Below are 14,016 nucleotides of genomic sequence, written 5' to 3' on the forward strand. Positions count from 1 at the left end.
TTATGGGATTTTCTGGTGGGGTTGTGAGGTTTGCCTTCTGACTGAAGCTTTTCCACATTCAGTACATGTAAATGGTTTCACACCAGTGTGGCTTCTCTGGTGGATTGTGAGATTTCCCTTTGTACAGAAGCTTTTATTACATTCAGTACATGTGAATGGTTTCACACCTGTGTGGATTCTTTCATGACCTTTAAGCATTCTTTTCTGACTGAAGCTTTTGCTACACTCAGTGCAAATATATGGCTTGATACCTGTATGGATTCTTTGATGGACTGAGAGTTCTTCCTTTCTCTTGAAGCTTTTACCACACTCACTACATGTATATGGTTTCAGTCCAGTGTGGTTTCCCTGGTGGATTTTGAGAGATTTATATAACATAAGCTTTTGGCCACACTCAGAACATGTAAATGGTTTCACTTCAGTATGACTTCTCTGGTGAAGTGTGATATCCTTTTGTCGTGAATATTTTACCACACTCAATACATGTAAATGGTTTCTCTCCAGTGTGGACTCTCAGGTGGATTGTCAGTTGTGCATTTGAACTGAAGCTTTTACCACACTCAGTACATGTAAATCGTTTCACTCCTGTGTGGATTCCTTCCTGACTTGTGAGATCTTTATTCTTGCTAAATCCTTCCCCACATTCACCACATGTAAATTGTTTCACTCCAGTGTGGATTTGTTGGTGGACTGTGAAATTTGTCTTCTGACTGAAGATTTTACCACAATCAGTACCTGCTCCGTAAATTTGCTGGTGTTGTGAAAGGTCTGCCTTCCTACAGCAGCATTTTTCAGACTGAATATAAGAGAATGGTCTTCCATCAGTATGGTTTTTATTATGACTTGAAAAGACTTTCCTCTGACAGAGGCTTTTATTGCATTCTTTACTTGAATTTTGTTTCTCTCCTTGGTGGAATTTTTCATGGCTTGTGAGGTTTTCTTTCTGATTTAAGCTTTTATCACCATCAGTAGAAGAAACTGTTCTCTCTTTTGTGCAATTTTTCTTGTATTTTGTGGGTCTTGCTTTATCAATAAAGCTTTCTGAATGCTCTGCATTTGTACACAATCTCTCTCCTTTGTTGATTTTCTGGTGTTGCATTAGTTGTCGCTTACCACTGAAACCTCTCCCAGACTCAGAACATGTAAAAGGTGCTTCTCCTGTGCATGGTTTTTGTGATACCTGCAGTTCTCCCTTCTGACTGAAGGTTTTCCCACACTCTGCAGTAGATGGTCTCTCTTCATTGTGAAATCTCTGCTGTGATTTCAGAGCCACAGGATCCCTGAGGAGTATCCCACATACATCACATACACATCTTTTTTCTGTTCTCTGGTTTCTCTGCGCTTCCTCTGTATGTGGGATATTTCTGGCACTTTGCTCATATGGCTCTGAGTCTCCTGTTGAATTTCTTTGCTTCTTGTGTTTGATGGATTGAATCCAGCACTTTTTTCCCCACTCAGAACAGGAAGAAGTGTCCTCTGCATCTCTTTCTGATAATGTTTTGTTCCCTTCTGGATTCTCACGGAGCTCTCTGTGATGTGTCTCTGTGTTATCGTTGCTGGGATCATCATTTTCTACATAAAACAAAGTAAACATTGTGCATTACAATGGGGGAGGACAGTTTAACAAGTTCGGTAAAACAATAACATTTGTTTTTTCTTGCTATTCTCCTGAAGAGGACACAGTCTGAAATTTTTACAAGCATCGTGTCATAACATTGGCCTGTAACGTCGTGTCATGTCCTCCTGCATGTGAAAGAAAAGGATAGGATGCCAAAATATTTTCTGTCTCTAGTGCTCATGGAGGACAATTTTTAAAATATTAAATCTCCAAAGCATTCACCCTTGCATTTTCACATTTCTTCAATGTCACCATAAATTTACTTAGATATCCTAAGCGATGCCAGAAAAAAAACCCATAATTTTATCAATACGTTACTATGGGTCACACATATTGTGGCTTTTTCACCGTGTTGTTTTGTCCAGCTGTAAATTTCCATGAGGCAAAACAAGGTGACCTTACTCTTCACAGTGCGATGGTGGCCCCACAACGCTCAGAGCCACCATCGTTTTAAAGGGCCATGCGGTCCAAGAAGTGACCTCCTTGAAATAGCCAAAAAAAGAACTGGGGGGTCTTTGTTGCCCACCTCAGGGTTGCCCATTGAGTTGGCTCGGCCTCTCGAAATGTTTAAAATAACACGAATGAAGCTGCTCGATGACGCAGCCCCCCACTTCCCCTTTTCAATATTACAAACAGGCTGGTAGGCCTCCTCCCCCTCCCCCCCACCCCAGGTTCAAATGATAAATAAATCATTGGTGGTGTAGTGGGAAAGCTACAATCTGCCTCCCCCCCCAATCCTACCCCCACACCCCATTACTTTCCAAAATGAAGAGCAGGGCCCAGTCGGTGCCATAATCCAAAATGGTGCCGAGCTGACCTTGCCCCTTTGGTCTGTTCCCCAGACCTTGCCCCTGTCAGGTCAGAGCCATTTTGGATTGTGGAACTGACCAGACGTGGGCTAGGGGGTTCCCTTGGGCCCTCTACTTACCTTGATCTTTATTTTGGAAGGTATTGGGATGTGGGAGAAGAGTTGGGGGGGGGGGTGTTAGCCTTCTCACTACACCACTAATGAGTAATTTATCATTTGAACCTGGCGGGAGGGGAAAGGGGGCTACTGGCCTATTTGTTATATTGAAAAGGGGGGAGGGCTGGGCTGCCTCAACTGGTTGCCTTGGGATGGGCAACAAGGACCCCCCCAGTTCTTTTTTTGGCTATTTCAAGGTCACTTCTTGGGCCGCATGGCCCTTTAAGTATAATGTGGGAGCATCTGGACCCGAGTTAGGGTCTCGGTGCTCCCCGTTAGAGTAATGGTTTTCATTTGAGAGTCAGCAGCATTATTTTATCTACATTAAATCACCTATGCATGAGCTGCTGTGCATGGAATTACAAGATCCATGCATGCAAAGCAGTTCATGGGCAAAGGGGAGAGAATCTAGGACTTTTTATGCAAATAGTCATGAACATCAGGTGATACTGCCACACCAGGGCTATATTGCGCCTTATAGCCCTTCCGTGGCATGATGAATGTCCCTGTAAGTTTGCACCTGAGGGCGATGGAGGGTAAAGGGCCTTGCTCAGGGTCACAAGGAGCAGCAGTGGGATTTGAAGCCCGGCTTCCCTGGTTCGTAGCCCGCTGCTCTAACCACCAGGCTACCCCCCCATTTGTAAGAGCTGCACGCCATGCTGGACAGCACTGTGTGTTGGAAGATGTGGCACAGAAGCATTTAAAAGATAAATAAGTAAGGAAATAGCACTGCTTGCTCCCCGTGCAAGCTAGACCTCAAGAGGCGTCATTAAGTTTACCCTGGGAGTTTCACCAAGCAAAGAGGATTGGGGATGCTCCCAGCACCAACAAGTTAAAGGAGCTGCAAGGCCCTGCTGAGCCCCACCTCGACCCACATCAGTTTAATTACTTTGCTGTCCCACCTTTCCTAATGAACCCAAAGCAGTTCACCATTAAAATAGACATAATAAAAGTTAAATCAACCTAAGCGGGTAACATAACATCTAGCCAACCAATATAATACCAACCAGAAATAAAACCGAACAAGCAATAATAAATAGAAAGGGACCCGTATTCAGGGAATTTAGCCTGATAACCGATGAGTTCGCAGGCTAAATGCTGACCTTTGAAAATTTCCACGCTTATCCGGCTAAAGTTTAGCTCTATAACTCATTATCAGGATAAATTGTATCTGGATAATGGAAAGGTGTTTTGGAGACGGAATTAAGTTAGCCAGGTTAGTTATCTGGGTAACTCTGGATGTGCCGCAGGGTGGTTTTCTGGCCAGCTTGTAACATAGTTGGGTGTATTCAGTGGTGCTGCTGCAATGCTGGGCTCACGGCAGCCCTTATGCAAGAAGAGAAAAAGAGCACTCCCAGTATGGAGCCAGCCAGAGACCTTAATGCACCTTAATGCAGGGTTTCCCCAACCCTCTCCTGGAGGCTCACCTAGCCGGACTGGTTTTCAGGATATCTGTAATGAATATGCATGAAATCGATTTGCACACACTGGAGACCCAGTGTGTTGCAATTCCGGTCGCCAGGCTGGCGACCGGCTCCCTACCTCTGTGCCGACTTCCCCATCTCTGCCGCGTTCCTCCGTCTCTGCCGTGCTCCTCCGGGGTTCAGGCCTGCCCGGCAGCATGGCAATGGCGTCTCCCTCGTGGAGGCGCCGCCGAGCCTCGTTCCAGCTCCTCCCCCTGCCCAGGAACGCGCGCGCGAGGGGACGGCTTTTGTAGGTCCAGCACCAGGAGGTGCTGAACCGCCCACAATCTGACGTCAGATGCTGGTTCCCTATTTAAAGCCAGCTCAGTCTCTCCTTCCTCGCCTTGCAACGAGGTCGCTCCTGTGAGTGCTTAGTTGCTTCCTGCTGGATCCTGCTTGCTCCTGTTGTGCTTTGGTTCCTATTTGTTCCTGTGTTCCCAGCGAAGTTCTGTTCCTGTCTTGTTCCAGTTTCCTTGTTCCTGCTTGTTCCCTGGGGCTTCGTTCCAGTATTTCCAGCTTTCGCTTGTCTTCTGCCTGCCGCGACCACTGGACTTCTGCTCGTCTCGCTTGTCTTCTGCCTGCCTCGACCACTGGACTTCTGCTCGTCTCGCTTGTCTTCTGCCTGCCTCGACCACTGGACCTCTGCTCGTCTCATCTTGTCTCCCGCCTGCCTCGACCTCCGGACTCCTGCTCGACTCTTCTGACTTCTACCTTCAGATCTCCTAAGTCCCAGCGACCCGGACCCCTACGGGCTCCTCCTGGGGGGGTCTCGGGTTTCCAGGGTGAACTCTATCTTCTCTGCACCTGCCTTGTTCCACCTACCGGCTCCTTTCCCATCGACCGGAGTGTGTTCTCCAGTCAGCCGGACCAAGGATCCACGAATTCTGTTCTTCCCAACAGTTTGCAAGGCCATGGATCCGGCGGACACTTCTGGTCTGCAAGCCATTCCGGGAATGGCCCAAAGAATTCAGCAGCAACAGCAATGTCTTGAGCTGTTGGCTGCTACAGTCAACCGCCTGGCAAGTCGCCTAGATGCCCGGCCTCCTGAGGCAGCCCCGCCTCCACCTCCGGCGCCAGCACCACAGTCTTCAGTACCAACTCAACTTCCGGCTCCTACGCGTTATTCTGGAGACGCCAAGACGTGCAGGGCCTTCTTGAACCAATGCTTCATTCGCTTTTCCCTGTTGCCGGGGCAATTCCCCTCTGATGCCGTCAAGGTGGCATATATTTTGTCACTACTAGACGGAAAGGCGATGCTATGGGCATCCCCCATGTGGGAACATCAGGACTCTATGCTGCAAGACCTAAATGGCTTTGTGGCCCATTTCAAACAAACCTTTGATGAGCCTGCTCGTCAGACTACCGCCACCACGGAAATTCTTCAGTTGAAAAAAGGGCTTCATTCGCCCCTCGCACTCACCTGCTGGGGCGGGCTTCTTTTTCGTAGCAAAGAAAGACGGTACCCTCAGACCCTGCATCGATTACAGAGGGTTGAATACCATCACTAAGAAGGACCGGTATCCGCTTCCTTTGATACCGGAATTACTTGACAGACTACAGGGAGCTAAAGTTTTCACGAAACTCGATCTGCGTGGGGCTTACAACCTGGTTTGTATCCGTCCAGGGGACGAATGGAAGACGGCCTTCAACACCCGGGACGGGCACTACGAATATCTGGTAATGCCCTTCGGGTTATGTAACGCCCCAGCCGTCTTCCAGAACCTCATGAACGAGGTACTTCGTGAGATGCTCCATTCCTTCGTCATCGTATACCTCGACGATGTCTTGATCTACTCTCCAGATCTGCACACACATCGTCATCACGTCAAACGTGTATTACAAGTCTTGAGAGATAACCATCTATACGCCAAACTTGAGAAGTGTCAGTTCGAGTGTGACTCACTCCCCTTTTTGGGGTACATCGTGTCTTCCACTGGATTCCAGATGGACCCAGAGAAGGTTTCCGCTATTACCAACTGGCCTCGTCCTTCTGGCTTGAAAGCTCTCCAACGATTTCTCGGGTTTGCTAACTTTTACAGACACTTTATACCACACTACTCCGAAAGGTGGCTCCCCTCACCGCACTTACCCACAAGGGGGCCAACACCCATGACTGGCCTTCTAATGCTTGCCTAGCTTTTGAAGAATTAAAACAAGCATTTTTGCAAGCCTCTTGCTTACGCCATCCGAACCCGCAGTACCCTTTCATCGTTGAGGTAGACGCTTCCAGTCTAGCAGTTGGAGCCGTGCTTAGTCAACACGATGCCTCAGGCAAGTTAATGCCTTGCTCCTACTTCTCCAAAAAATGCTCGCCTGCTGAATGCAACTATGGTATTGGAGACAAAGAACTCCTTGCCATCAAACTTGCCTTCGAAGAATGGAGACAGTGGTTGGAGGGAGCAAACTACGCAGTGACTGTTTATACTGACCATAAAAACTTACAGTACTTAGCTCAAGCTCAACGACTAAATCCCCGTCAGGTGAGATGGTCGCTGTTCTTCAGCCGCTTTGATTTTACGCTCAAGTACCGGCCCGCGGAAAAGAATGCCCGGGCGGACGCCCTTTCTCGCACCACTCAGTTTGAGGAAGAGGAAGCGCTGCAACATATTCTGGATCCTGCATGTGTCCAATTAAGCGTTACTCCTCTTGATTCTACTACCAAGGTCACCGTACCCCAAGGACTTCGTAAAAAAGTTTTGGCGTGGGGACATGACTCCCTAACTGGGGGGCATGCGGGGGTACGAAGAACCCTAGACCTAATTAACCGCTTTTGTTGGTGGCCTGGTCTTTGGCGTGACATTGATCTTTACGTTGGCTCATGTCCCACGTGCGCTCTGCAAAAGCCTCTGAATGGCCCTCCGAGGGGGTTGTTACAGCCATTACCCGTTCCTACGGAACCTTGGACACATATTGCCACGGACTTTATAGTAGAACTTCCACCTTCTCGCAGCAAGACGGTAGCGTGGGTCACAGTGGACCGTTTTTCTAAGATGGCTCACTTCGTGCCACTTGCTAAACTTCCTTCTGCTACTGAATTGGCTTCTCTGTTCACTCATCATATTTTTCGCATCCATGGTTTACCTCAAGACATCGTTTCAGACCGTGGACCTCAGTTCACCGCCCGGTACTGGAAAGCTCTATGCAAAAAGTTAAAGATTCAGTTAAGTTTCTCTACTGCCTTTCATCCACAGAGCAATGAACAAACTGAACGAATGAACCGGTCTTTGAAATTATTCTTGCGAGCTTTCATCAATCATAGACAAGACAATTGGGTGGATTTATTGCCCTGGGCCGAGTTCGCTTACAACAATCACGTACATACTGCAACCGGAAGGTCTCCCTTTCAGATCGTCTACGGTAAACAGCTGAAACCACCCTTGCCAGTTCCAGTACCTGTCTCTTCCCCTGCCGCCCAGTCTAGCGCTAACCAACTGGGGAGACTCTGGGCTTCCACTCAACATCGTCTTCAAAGAGTCGCACTCTCTTCTAAACGCTATATCGATCAACATCGAAGACCTGCACCCCTGTACCTTCCAGGGGACAAGGTATGGCTTAGTACCAAGAATCTCCGTCTTCGACAACCTTCTAAAAAGCTAGCACCTAAATTTTGCGGTCCTTTTCGTATAGTGGAAAGAGTGGGCTTGGTATCTTACCGCTTACGGCTACCCAGCACCTTGCGCATCCATGACGTCTTTCACGTCTCTCTACTAAAACCACTCATACTCTCAAGATTCCATCCTAGACCACCTCAGTCTTCTCCAGCTCCCACGGACGATGATCCCACTTTCCAGGTACGGGACGTTTTGGATGCTCGGTTTCTCAACAGACGGTGGGAGTATTTACTTGCATGGGAGGGATGCGGAGACGAGGATAATACTTGGGAACCTGCTCGCAACATCTTAGACAAATCTCTCCTGCGACAATTTCACTTGGACCATCCCCATAAACCCGGTCCTTTGAAGAGGGGGCGTAAAGGAGAGGGTACTGTTGCGATTCCGGGCGCCAGGCTGGCGACCGGCTCCCTACCTCTGTGCCGACTTCCCCATCTCTGCCGCGTTCCTCCGTCTCTGCCGCGCTCCTCCGGGGTTCAGGCCTGCCCAGCAGCATGGCAATGGCGTCTCCCTCATGGAGATGCCGCCGAGCCTCGTTCCAGCTCCTCCCCCTGCCCAGGAACGCGCGCGCGAGGGGACAGCTTTTGTAGGTCCAGCATCAGGAGGTGCTGAACCGCCCACAATCTGATGTCAGACGCTGGTTCCCTATTTAAAGCCAGCTCAGTCTCTCCTTCCTCGCCTTGCAACGAGGTCGCTCCTGTGAGTGCTTAGTTGCTTCCTGCTGGATCCTGCTTGCTCCTGTTGTGCTTTGGTTCCTATTTGTTCCTGTGTTCCCAGCGACGTTCCGTTCCTGTCTTGTTCCAGTTTCCTTGTTCCTGCTTGTTCCCTGGGGCTTCGTTCCAGTATTTCCAGCTTTCGCTTGTCTTCTGCCTGCCGCGACCACTGGACTTCTGCTCGTCTCGCTTGTCTTCTGCCTGCCTCGACCACTGGACCTCTGCTCGTCTCATCTTGTCTCCCGCCTGCCTCAACCTCCGGACTCCTGCTCGACTCTTCTGACTTCTACCTTCAGATCTCCTAAGTCCCACCGACCCGGACCCCTACAGGCTCCTCCTGGGGGGGTCTCGGGTTTCCAGGGTGAACTTTATCTTCTCTGCACCTGCCTTGTTCCACCTACCGGCTCCTTTCCCATCAATCTGAGTGTGTTCTCCAGTCAGCCGGCCCAAGGATCCACGAATTCCGTTCTTCCCAACACAGTGTATGCAAATCTATCTCATGCATATTCATTGTGGCAATCCTCTAACCCCCGACTGGCTATGTGTGCCTCCAGGAGAGGACTGGGAAACATTATCTTAATGCTTTTCTAAAGAGCCCTGAAGGCAGGTTTCTCTTGCCCCCCACTCCCCTGCCCTGAAACCAGTCCACAAATAAATATTCAGCAGCCAGAACCTCAGCCTCCAAAGCTAAAGGGGAAAGGAAATCCCTGGGACAGATGGCTCCCTTATTGAAAATCGTTCCTTCCCCTTATGGGCCTGGGGCATTAGATAAGCCGGGAGGGAGGGTAAAGTGAGTGAAGAGGTGAGGTTGAAGGAGGTCCAGTTTTGGAGGGCAGAGGGTGAGGCTAATGGCTGGGGTTCTGGCTCCTGAATATTCCTGTGCTGGCTGGGACAGAGGGAGCACTGGGACAGAGGGGGGACATGCTCCAGAGGTGCCCAGGGCTTCCTTGAATACAGAGGCCTGGGAAAGGAGGGGGCTTGTGCGACCTTTCAGACTGTAGTCCGTGGCCACGATCGAGTGTTGCCCTGGGGGGCGATCGCACATTCTTTGCTAGCCCCACCACTGCGGGATTTACAAGATTGCAGCGCTCCGGTTTAGCAGTTTAGTAAATTCTGCAGGAATGCGCTGGTTCACCTCAGCTTAATAAATTGGAGCACTCAGTCACTCTCAAGCTTTTAAAAATTTTTTTTTTTACAAGATCTCACCAGGTAAACCTTACTAGACTTGGTTTTTATCATGATGTCCAGAAGCTGCTAATAAAAATGTAAATGTGCCAGATGTTTCCTTCTACAAGTGATAAGTGCCGGCAAGGCTGTGGTTCGGTAGGGACCTTTCTTTCATATGTGGTGGAAGTGTCCGGAGGTGGGTAAACGGTGGGATGGAGTCTTAAGATTATCACAGGAAGGGGCTGGGCTCTCAGTCCCCAAGGACCCCAAAACGTGTCTATGAAATATACCACTTGAAGTGGGACATGAGAACCAACAACGCCTGCTGGGACAGAGTTTTACAGCCACAAGATGTGAGCTTGCCCACTAGCGGCACAAACCATTGGTGGCATCTTTAGCAGACGTGCCGTGTAGAATTGAGAGATTTTACTCTATGGGGACATTATGCGCCGTACGAAACGACAGATTGGCTAGCTTCGAGAAGATCCGGAGGCCATATGTAAAGTGGAAGAATAAATAGTGGAGGTTGGGCGTGGGGGTGTGCGGGACAGTCAAGGGAGGGCAGTGAGGTATTCTCACCCATTTGTAGGTTAAGAGGGTCCTGGTGGTCTTGAAGGTCCGGGGGGGACTGGTTAGGGGTTAAATTAAAATAGTGCGGGTGCTAGAGATGTACATCTGATGTCATTAACCAATGTTATTGTTCTTTTGTGCATTTACCGTGAAGTGGGATGGTGCTAAGTTATGTCATGTTTGTTTTCTGGAAACTTCATTGGTTTATTGTTGATACATTTCTTACCTGCTAATAAAGAGACAAATATTCAAAAAAAAAAAGTAAATGTGTCCTTTACCCAATGAGTTGAGCATCTGATAATTCTCCTTCATCACCTCCTTGTGAAGCTCCTTCTGCCATTGTTCTAAATCCTCCCACTCCTCCTGGGAGAAATGGACAGCGATGTCCTCAAAGGTCACTGGGATCTGAAAGACAAACCAGAAACTCACTCAGCACCTTCTGAACCACATCCATCAGGAGACCCCCTAGTGCTGGGGATCAGCAGGGCAGGACAGAGAGGGGTAGATTTTAAAAAATTGCGCGATCGCGTACTTTTGTTCGCGCACCAGGCGCGAACAAAAGTACGCTGGATTTTGGAGCGGCCTCAGAGGGAACTTTCCTTCGCCCTCCCCCCACCTTCCCCTCCCTTCCCCTACCTAACCCACCCCCCCGGCCATATCTAACCCCCCCCCTTACCTTTGTTGGCAGATTTACGCCTGCTAAAAGCAGATGTAAATCTGCGCGCGCCAGCAGGCTGCTGGCGTGCCGTCACCCGACCCTGGGGCTGGTCCGGAGGCCTCGTCCACGCCCCCGGGCCCACCCCCGACACGCCCCCTCCCCGCCCCTTTTAGTAAGCCCCGGGACTTACGCACGCCGGTGGCCTATGCAAAATAGGTGCGCCGGCGCGTGCGTAAATCCGGCCAGATTTACGCGCGCAGGGCATTTAAAATCCGCCCCAGAGGTTTCTGGGTGTAAATAATTCACAGTCACATAGCACAGTCCAACAACAGAATTTAGCAACTGGAATCCAATTACACACAAAATCAAGGACAGAAATCTCAATTTGTTGGACTCCTGATCTCTCCCCTTACACTCAGAAGGGTCCCAAAGTGCCTTTTCTGAGCCCCAGGTCTGCTCGGGGTCCTATTAAGTCTGCAGTGTCCAAGGTTAGAAAGCTGCAGCAGGGACCGTATAGAGAGGGCAATCTCCTACCTGAGCAGAAGCTCCTGCAGGCATTTTCTTCTCTCTTTTTGCTGCTTTCAGGATTAGAAATGAATCGGGGGCTCTTCCTCAGGCTGGGGAAGAGCTGAGTGTTTGCCTCTGGTTGTGCTCAGCATAACAAGCTCAGGAAGTAACGCTGTTTCCTCATCTCAGTTCCTGCTTCTTTTTTTTTTTTTTCCCCATTGGGCAATTAAAAAATATACGATAGTCAGCGAGGCAGGGAGGGAAAATGAAATTGCAAAACTATCTAGCACCTCACCAACTCAAAAATTCCCAGTGAATGGAGAAAAAAAATCAAAAAAAGAAAGGAAAAAGGTTTCAGGTGCCAACTGCAAGTGTCACTCGCTTTAAGACTTACCTCGATCACAAGTCTTAAAAAAAAGCTCTTTGAAGACCACGTGCTATCATGCAGTGTTGAACGCCTCTTGTATGTTTAAGATGATTAAGGCTCTGTTAAATATCTTCAGCAAACTTAGCTTTTAATGCTGATGAAACTCTAGTTCCTGACTGTGGTTTAACAAAAGTATCCCCCCACTCTGTCGCTGGTGAAAGGCTGCGTCAGGAAACTGGAATTGCCTAAAAAGAAGAATTAAACACAAAATGCAAAGACGTTACACTTCAAAACATTGGAAGTAAGTCAAAGGGGGGCAAAATTCCCAACAATTTTTATGTGGCAAGAAGGGCGATTTTTTTTCCCCAGCTCATATACACAGTGAGGAAAATTTCTAACAATGTCCAATAAAAAAACAGCCTGGAAAAAATATCTCACTGGCAAATAATCATGTGCTATTTTATCCAATCACTGAAAGAATCAGGGACATTTTAGAAAACCAGTTACTCCCCTTAACAGAACACATTGGGGTAACCTGCAGGGAGCGGCAGTTTCTCCCCCTAACAGAACACATTGGGGTAACCTGCACGGAGCAGCAGTTTCTCCCCTTAACAGAACACATTGGGGTAACCTGCACGGAGCGGCAGTTTCTCCCCTTAACAGAACACATTGGGGTAACCTGCAGGGAGCGGCAGTTTCTCCCCCTAACAGAACACATTGGGGTAACCTGCACGGAGCGGCAGTTTCTCCCCCTAACAGAACACATTGGGGTAACCTGCACGGAGCGGCAGTTTCTCCCCTTAACAGAACACATTGGGGTAACCTGCACGGAGCGGCAGTTTCTCCCCTTAAGAGAACACATTGGGGTAACCTGCACGGAGCGGCAGTTTCTCCCCTTAACAGAACACATTGGGGTAACCTGCATGGAGTGGCAGTTTCTTCCCTTAACAGAACACATTGGGGTAACCTGCACAAAGCAGCAGTTTCTGCCCTAAAGAACATATTGGGGTAACCTGCACGGAGCGGCAGTTTCTCCCCTTAACAGAACACATTGGGGTAATCTGCATGGAGTGGCAGTTTCTTCCCTTAACAGAACACATTGGGGTAACCTGCAGGGAGCGGCAGTTTCTCCCCTTAACAGAACACATTGGGGTAACCTGCACAAAGCGGCAGTTACTCCTCTTAACAGAACACATTGGGGTAACCTGCACGGAGCAGCAGTTTCTCCCCTTAACAGAACACATTGGGGTAATCTGCATGGAATGGCAGTTTCTTCCCTTAACAGAACACATTGGGGTAATCTGCATGGAGTGGCAGTTTCTTCCCTTAACAGAACACATTGGGGTAACCTGCAAGGAGCGGCAGTTTCTCCCCTTAACAGAACACATTGGGGTAACCTGCACAAAGCGGCAGTTTCTTCCCTTAACAGAACACATTGGGGTAATCTGCACGGAGCGGCAGTTTCTCCCCTTAACAGAACACATTGGGGTAACCTGCACGGAGCGGCAGTTTCTCCCCTTAACAGAACACATTGGGGTAACCTGCACGGAGCGGCAGTTTCTCCCCTTAACAGAACACATTGGGGTAACCTGCAGGGAGCGGCAGTTTCTCCCCTTAACAGAACACATTGGGGTAACCTGCAGGGAGCGGCAGTTTCTCCCCTTAACAGAACACATTGGGGTAACCTGCACGGAGCGGCAGTTTCTTCCCTTAACAGAACACATTGGGGTAACCTGCACGGAGCGGCCGTTTCTCCCCTTAACAGAACACATTGGGGTAACCTGCACGGAGCGGCAGTTTCTCCCCTTAACAGAACACATTGGGGTAACCTGCACGGAGTGGCAGTTTCTCCCCTTAACAGAACACATTGGGGTAACCTGCAAGGAGCGGCCGTTTCTCCCCTTAACAGAACACATTGGGGTAACCTGCACGGAGCGGCAGTTTCTCCCCTTAACAGAACACATTGGGGTAACCTGCAAGGAGCGGCCGTTTCTCCCCTTAACAGAACACATTGGGGTAACCTGCACGGAGCGGCAGTTTCTCCCCTTAACAGAACACATTGGGGTAACCTGCACGGAGCGGCAGTTTCTCCCCTTAACAGAACACATTGGGGTAACCTGCACGGAGTGGCCGTTTCTTCCCTTAACAGAACACATTGGGGTAACCTGCAAGGAGCGGCCGTTTCTCCCCTTAACAGAACACATTGGGGTAACCTGCACGGAGTGGCAGTTTCTTCCCTTAACAGAACACATTGGGGTAATCTGCATGGAGTGGCAGTTTCTTCCCTTAACAGAACACATTGGGGTAACCTGCACGGAGTGGCAGTTTCTTCCCTTAACAGAACACATTGGGGTAACCTGCAAGGAGCGGCCGTTTCT

General features: G+C 49.2%; 2 protein-coding genes across 2 annotated transcripts; both read right to left on the reverse strand.

Moving 5' to 3' along the window:
* LOC115081795 (gastrula zinc finger protein xLCGF3.1-like) lies at nucleotides 1-378 on the reverse strand. Its single transcript, XM_029586169.1, has one exon. The coding sequence runs from the start codon at nucleotides 376-378 to the stop codon at nucleotides 1-3; it is 378 nt and encodes a 125-aa protein (XP_029442029.1).
* Nucleotides 379-393: 15 nt separating this feature from the next.
* Nucleotides 394-10,428, reverse strand: LOC115081798 (zinc finger protein OZF-like). Its single transcript, XM_029586171.1, has 2 exons — nucleotides 10,385-10,428; nucleotides 394-1,572 (listed from the first exon to the last, which is right to left on the reverse strand). Exons 1-2 carry the CDS (start codon nucleotides 10,416-10,418, stop codon nucleotides 419-421), a joined length of 1,188 nt encoding a protein of 395 aa, XP_029442031.1. The 5' UTR covers nucleotides 10,419-10,428; the 3' UTR covers nucleotides 394-418.
* Nucleotides 10,429-14,016: the final 3,588 nt, after the last annotated feature.

Source organism: Rhinatrema bivittatum, unplaced genomic scaffold (genome assembly GCF_901001135.1).
Source record: "Rhinatrema bivittatum unplaced genomic scaffold, aRhiBiv1.1, whole genome shotgun sequence".
NCBI lineage: Eukaryota > Metazoa > Chordata > Amphibia > Gymnophiona > Rhinatrematidae > Rhinatrema > Rhinatrema bivittatum.

Bases quoted from the DNA above. Each gene is read 5' to 3' on its own strand.
- LOC115081798 (XM_029586171.1), bottom strand. From the start codon at position 10,418: ATGAAGGAGAATTATCAGATGCTCAACTCATTGG. The intron at 1,573-10,384 runs GTAAAGGACACA...TGTTTTATGTAG, and splicing joins TCAGATGCTCAACTCATTGG to AAAATGATGATCCCAGCAAC.
- LOC115081795 (XM_029586169.1), bottom strand. From the start codon at position 378: ATGTTATATAAATCTCTCAAAATCCACCAGGGAAACCACACTGGACTG.